Below are 7,117 nucleotides of genomic sequence, written 5' to 3'. Positions count from 1 at the left end.
GAGATGGAGATAGAGGGTAAGAGAGAGGGGCGTATAGTGCCGTAGGAAAATAAACTTAGCAAAGTTCTGATTGGCCGATGGCTGCAGGATTTTTTTTCAGATATCTAGTCCGTAATATGATAGTTATTTGTACACAGTAGTTTCTCCTCAGTTTTAGTGTGTGAACGATTTCTATAGTTATCAATAACCTCATCAGAATAAAAATACATAAGAGATGTGTGTTACTTTCATAAAACTGGAGATCAGGGTCACATCTTGTGTAGGGCACTGCTAGGTGTAGACTTTGAAAAAGGACCCTAATTTGGGGAGTTGTTTCTTCTTTCTCAATAAAATAATCCAACATGTTTTAGTACAAATGAATGCCGAAATAGAGTGTTACAGCGTACCCAAAGTTTGAAAAAATTGAAGGTGGTGTTTTTTTGCTCGCATCTGAATTTTTTTTATGTTTGATTTTTCTTCCATGTTTGCCTAAATATATCCTGACTATCATATTTCTCAGATACATTCTTTTTTTTTGTAAATAATAGCCATATATGAGTAGAATACTTGCTGCAAATTATATAATAATTATTAAATTATTTTATGAGATACAGGCTTCCGAATTTCGCCATTTTCCGTTCGAGCGGGCATGTTTGCCAATTGTTAGAAAAATAAACAAAACTTAAATAATTATTATTTCTTTATATTACAACCAAGCTGTACCAATAGTTTTCGTCGAAGAAGTATTAGAATTCTCCTAACTTTATCGTTTTAGTTATTCACTCTCAAACGTGCCCCCTCCATCAGTGCGCGTTAATGCAACTGTCCACCTCTTCGTGCCTTACGATGTTTCCTGTCCTCAAATATTTTTTTCAGGTCAAAGCTAAGTTTGAATTCGTTTATACCAGACACTAGGCAATGGCATATAAAAAAATGCAGTTGATCTAAAAATGTCGACCAGCCACCCTTTGGTGGACCTTAACTGAAATCACCCTGCTGTGACATCTCACTGGGCGCCGAAAACAGGTAGCAAGTATAAGAAACAGGTTTGTGGAGAGCAAAACAAACAAAAACTAATAATGCGCAAGCGATTGAGCTAGATACCGTTTTACTGTTTACAAAATCACTGCCCATCGTGTGATCTTCCCAGCCCAGCACGTCCCTAGTGAAAAAGCAATTTGTATAAGAAATTTTGTGTGTCCCATAAACACCTATGAATCATACAAGATATATAGCAACATATAAGAATTATAAAAGAACTGTATAACATATATAAGAACATTGAAGAACTACATAAGAAACTTATAATAAACTTCTCACAAATTTCTTTTTAGTCCTAACATATCTGATATAGTTCCTATCTAGTTCTGACATGGTTCTGATATATCCTGTACGGTACATTTGTGTTTATTAGACTGAGAAATTTCTGATACATGAGATTTTTCCATAGGGGCGCGTGTTTGTCGCTTCGGAAAGCGATCAAAGCACGCTCTATACGCCCCAACACTGAAAATAACACCGGTCACAAGCTCTCTTTTGAATGGGTCTACAGAGCATTACCGAAACTACGCCCTCTTCTGGCAGAGTTTGAAGTACTGAATAGGTGCGTGTGCGAAAGACATCATAAAATGAAAAGCCGAGCTGTGGTATAGAGTTCACTTAAGAAAATTTGTATGCTAGTAATAGCCTTGCCACATCAATGGTGTCTTTTGGTTACGTCACTGTGCAGGGTTTTTATATCTACCTGATGAGGGAGTAGTTTTGGAATGGGTCTAAGACTAGTATCTCGGGCCCCTGAAAAAGCTGCAGGAAGTGCTCAGTCAATATTCAGAGGTCAAGGCAAGAACCGGTGGGGCCCGGTTCGCGCTTAATAGAACCGATAATCGGAGTGATATTATGTCCGCTGCCCTAAACCGGAACCGAGCCGGAACAAAATACAATGTTACTGAACCAGAACCCGAAACGAACCGAAATAAAAACCAGTTTGACACCCTGGTGAGTACGAATCTACATCTTGTACTTTTTTAGGTAAATTCACCTTCTGTATATTGTCATTGTTACACTTCTTAAGATATGTATTTTGTCGCTGATTGGTTATTATGGACTACTGAGACTATGGAACATTTTTCTATGGCATTTTGCTGGAGCAGAAACCGATTGCACCAAGTCAAAAGTCTATATTACAAGCATACAAATAATCGCATAACACATGCTATTTGAGCAACTAAGTGCATTTCTGCGAAAAACACTTTATCGCTAATATAGCTTTACAAAATTTGTTGAAATCCCCTTAAATACATACGCCTGCGAGAAAGATCCAATTTCATCACTCTGGTAAACCTGTAAATGCAGCCGCCCTGTTCGGGTGACATTCTGTTGGGAAGACATTATAGAAGTTAGAAAAACAATCCTAATATTACTTACCCTGTTTCCGCGAAACAGGCAAGCAGGCTGGCCATCTTTTGTGAAAGCTTCACATCGCCGTCCTCGACATTTACTTCTCTATCTTTAAGTTTTAGAAGGTTTCCGGAAATGTAGAACCAGTCCAGCATCTGCGGCGACCCCATCCACAGCGGCCACCATCGGTATTGCGGTACGTGCTTAAAATGATACATGTACACGTCTTTTCCCGAGCTCGCATAACTCTTCGCAAAGATGTTCATCGGGCAATGGACGACAAAGTCCCCAATGGCCTTTTGTAGGGATTCTATTGGTCGTCTACCTGCCTGCTTCATGTAATGATTCACAACATTTTCGTAACTTGTAGCCCCGTGGAGCTTCAAGTACAAATTTAGAATAAGAACTCCCGTGTTAATATCTAGATCGCTCTCATGTTTCATGCCATAGTGAGCAAGCAACGCGGTAGTATACGCACTGCCTTCGTTTTCTGTGTAACCTATCAAAATTTCTTTTTGGCTTCTAAATAAGTGATCTTGTTTCGGCTGTGCTATTAAATATCGCGGAGTGAGTCGGCCATTGAACGTGGGGGCGAAGGCAGCAAGCGCGCCGCCCAAGGTAGGTGTTTGTTGATCGAATACAATGCTCTCAGCCGATTTTTTCCTCAAGCAAGCTACAACGTCCTCTGCTCTTGTCTGCCTCTCGTTTGTGCACAACAGGTTACGAGAGAGGGAGCTGATTTTGGCTTCCGTATCTGTAGGAAGTAGACGCCATGGAGCTCCGCTAATCAAGATAGACCTTCTAAACAGTTGAGTTCTCTGGGAAGAAAAAATGTGGTATCCCGCCATTGTAGCCCCGGCTTCGTGTCCAAGGAGGATTACTTGCTTCAGAGATCCGCCAAACAAATGTATGTAAGACTGAACCCATCGGAACAAGAGCTCCTGATCTGCTATGGCCACGTTTTCAGATACGTTCACTGCGAGCTCGTTTAAGAACCCAAAGAGTCCGACTCTATAGTTTGGAGTCACCACAACTTGGTTCCACAGGGCAGCCATAATGGCTCCATCGTAGAACTCGTAGTCACCGCTGCCTCCGGCGTTGAAATTGCCACCGGCAAGAACAACCACAACGGGTCTAAAAGCGTCGTTGTTTTCATCTACTGGAGCCCAAATGTTGACGTAGAGACAATCTTCAAGGTCGATGGAGTTTGGGAATGGATACGAGGGAAAAGGACTGTAATGGACTTGGGCACACGATGTTGATCTTAGTCGTTCGTTGGTGTCTTTGGGTGCTGCAGTGTTTTCAGAACGTTTCACAAGATGGGCGCGCTGAAATCGCTTTGTCACACGACCGTACTGAACATTGAGGTACGCCAAAACGTGGCGATCCAAGATCTTCAGCATTTTTCCTCCGGGCAACATTCTTGAGTGATAGCCATGATATAATGGCTTGGGATGGTGCTTGTTTAACCTGATAATGATCATAACCAGGGCGAATACCAGGAGGCCGATCACGAGAAGAGAGATAGTTGATGCTGCAATATAAAAAAAAACAGAAATATAAACCTTCATCTCCCCTCACTAAACATTGCAGATATAAATCAATTTACATTTATCTCAGAACATGTCACGCGTCGAGGGTGACTGCATATTGAAATAAATGGTCTGATTTTTCGAATGCTAATTCCGCGAAACCAGCTTTAATGACAGCTGCAAGAAAGCACTTAACAAACTTTGGAGGCTATGCGGACAGCACTTTATGCCGCTATGAGTTGTGTACGGCACAGTCACTAGTTAAATTGAAGCCAGTCATGTTTTCCCCATTGTAGTACCGGAACCTTTAATATTCCTTTTTTTTTGCTAAAAAAAAACATGATTTTGTAGTTTCTCATTGCGAGAGTGTAATTTTAATGTGAAAGCAAATAGTGTCCCATGCAGCAGAGCCGGCGGCGTCTGAAACTGGGAAAGAACGCGAAAGAAATGTCATCCTCCCATTAGCTGAGCGAAACGCCTCCTAGATAGCCTTTGGCAGCCGCGTCACGAGAGTGCGCACTTGGCCTCCGCTGTCGTGGCAGGCGTTGCCCCAGGGGCGGGGGGAAGGTGGGAGGGGGGGGGGAGGGGGGGTTGCGGCCGCTTCTGCTCCTGTCGGACTTGAGGAACATGGCGGCACCAGAGCCATCTATATTCTCGGCGGTCTTTGACTCGACAGTAGCGAAACGTTGCCGTCCCCGCCAGTGCACCGCAGACGAACAATGGGAGCGGTACAATGACATTCATGCAAACGCATTTACTACACATGAGAACTGCTTAAGTGTCCTGGGATTTTTATTTTGCTTATTTATTTGTGTTATAGTTACATGAAATGGTTCTTTAAATATTTCTCCATGTGCATTTTGGTGGCACTCGGTTTAATCAATATTATTTACAACCTAAAGCTTGTAATCGGGAAACGTGATAGTGGCCTTGTTTCTAGAAAGCTGGTCGTATTTAGCAAATTTTGTAAAAGCGCAGTGAATGTATGCGTTCGAGAGTGTACCAGCTTGTTGCTAAGGAAAAGTCGAAAACTGAATCTACAGGGTAAAAGCGCTCGAAATCAATTATACTTCTTGTAAACACTTTAATGTGGTTAAAGGGCATTCGGGCTGTTCGCATTAAATAGAGCAATGACCGCGCCGAATCTTTTTCGATGAACCAACACGCTGCTTACTAACAATCCCGCACTTCACACCAGATGAAGCAATATCGCGTGCGCTGAAACCTGATTCGCGGGAAATGAAGCATGTGCACAGGCGCCACTCCAGCAGGAGTGCGACGGCAGTGCGTGGTTTTGGAGTGGAGCGTACTTCTATAGTTTCCCGAATTTGCCGGCTGGCACGCCGCCCCAGGGGTGGCAGAGTGCAGTCGCTTTGTTTCGAATCTGGTAACCCAGTCAAGTTTGGCAACTGCCTCCACCAAGGAAAGCACGACCTCCCTCTTTAAATCGGCACCGCCGAAACCATATGTAAATTTCCATCCTCCATGTTGAATTAATCTGAGACTGAGGTAGGGAGAAAACATCAAAACTTAGAAGATACAGGAAATTGACAGGACGACGTACCATACTCAGCTAACACGATAATTTCGTCCACCTCCTTATATAGTCTCAATCTCAAAGTCAACTCCACCAACGCAAACGGGCCAATTCTATACAGTTCAAGCGCCAGAGTCTCCACCACACAATGCAAGAGCATGGTCAACCTTACAGGTCGGCGCGATGAGGCGACATCCATCCAAATTCATACTTCAACAAATAGATATCTTTCCCTTCTATACTAAACATAGTTCGCACTTCCGACTCAAAAGCCCTCTGCACCTAATACAGACCAAAACAAAAATTCTATCATCGAAACCGTTTTTCAATCAACCTGTGTCAACAAAAAAAAGAAAAAAAAGTTTTACAGTTCATTAACTGTAAAAATTAGTGAACTGTTAAGAACTTAAGAAAAAAAAACTGATTGACATTCCATATTTAGAAAGCTCTTTGAATTGCGGAAAGTGCTGCCTTTTTTCTCGTGTCATCGTAGTTGTTTTAAAGCATGAACCACTTTTTAACGCTAACGCTTTACCTCAATATAATGTCCATCCGTCCGTCCGCGCATCTTTCACTAAATATAACGGGAACGTGGCGTCACGGGACATTATATATATACTCGACCGATAAACGTTTGAAAAAATGACTTCACGTGACATATACGTCAACTCATTTTCCACGCTAAGTTAATTTCAGAAGTTCAGGTATTGTGGCCAAAACATTAATTCAAGTTGCCTCGAAACATTGTGCGGGAAACTGGCGTCACGTGACCTGTACACCAATTAAGTTACCCGCTAAATTTAGTAGGGAAACATTTACGTCTTCTGTCCAAAACGGCATGCCAGTTCCAGTACATCTGTGTTTTGCTCTTGAGTTTTGGGCTTCGGAAAAGGGCAATGTAGGTAACGCCAATTTTTCGGTTTTCACGAGTGACACATTTTGTAGTCCTGAAATACTTAGGTTGGTTTTGTCCCAAGAATATAGCATTTTGATTGCTTTAAAACTTCGTATAGAAATGACAAGTTCTCTAAACGTAATCATTTTTATATATTTTTTTTTTCGAATCTTACACGCTTGAAAATTATGACTCATGTTTTAATCGAGGTAACCTTAGATATAGAATTATTTAAGGCGTAATAATTATATCAAATGCACGCTTGTATTTAACTGTTTTTAAAAATTATAGTAATGTTACCTTAAAGATGGTTCATATAGAAGAAAAAACACTATAAACTTGAGAATAAAAGATTGAATACAAAATTTAATGTCATAAAAAATATATGTTTGTTATATATATGAAAGAGTATTTTTGTGTTTTTAAATGCATTAATACATTTTCGAGATATATGGTTTCGTCCTACTACTGAGTGCGTTTAAAAAAGAAGCCCTATTTATCCTTCATCTTGAGAAAAAATAATATGGGCTGTTGCAATGTTTCACCTACCTTATTGATTATATTATTGAACCGTGACTATGCTGTTCATGTTATTTAAGCTCATACACCATTTAGTAAAAACGAGGCATGACTGGAATCTTATAAATATTAAATAAAGTTCATGCACCTTTCCACTTTACTTATAAAAATGTAAAATTCACAACACTTCTTTAAATGAACTTATTGGAACTTTTTTTTTTCAATTTTTTATGTCAGGCAACGAAAGAGCGATAAAAG

The 7,117-nt window shown here is 40.7% G+C and overlaps 1 protein-coding gene across 1 annotated transcript; it reads right to left on the bottom strand.

Moving 5' to 3' along the window:
• Nucleotides 1-2,246: 2,246 nt before the first annotated feature.
• LOC120848641 (acetylcholinesterase-like) lies at nucleotides 2,247-3,797 on the bottom strand. The gene is made up of 3 exons (XM_040220657.1): nucleotides 3,258-3,797; nucleotides 2,404-2,756; nucleotides 2,247-2,283 (listed from the first exon to the last, which is right to left on the bottom strand). The coding sequence occupies exons 1-3, from the start codon at nucleotides 3,795-3,797 to the stop codon at nucleotides 2,247-2,249; spliced, it is 930 nt and encodes a 309-aa protein (XP_040076591.1).
• Between the last annotated feature and the right edge of the window lie 3,320 nt (nucleotides 3,798-7,117).

The sequence above is a fragment of the Ixodes scapularis genome, unplaced genomic scaffold (genome assembly GCF_016920785.2).
Source record: "Ixodes scapularis isolate PalLabHiFi unplaced genomic scaffold, ASM1692078v2 PGA_scaffold0__279_contigs__length_252992795, whole genome shotgun sequence".
NCBI lineage: Eukaryota > Metazoa > Arthropoda > Arachnida > Ixodida > Ixodidae > Ixodes > Ixodes scapularis.
The sequence above is the reverse complement of the archived record's forward strand: the minus strand, read 5'-3'. Positions and strand labels throughout refer to the sequence as shown.

Bases quoted from the DNA above. Each gene is read 5' to 3' on its own strand.
- LOC120848641 (XM_040220657.1), bottom strand. From the start codon at position 3,797: ATGTTGCCCGGAGGAAAAATGCTGAAGATCTTGGATCGCCACGTTTTG. The intron at 2,757-3,257 runs GTAATCCTCCTT...TTGTACTTGAAG, and splicing joins TTGGCGGATCTCTGAAGCAA to CTCCACGGGGCTACAAGTTA. The intron at 2,284-2,403 runs GTAAGTAATATT...TCTTTCTCGCAG, and splicing joins GCCTGTTTCGCGGAAACAGG to GCGTATGTATTTAAGGGGAT.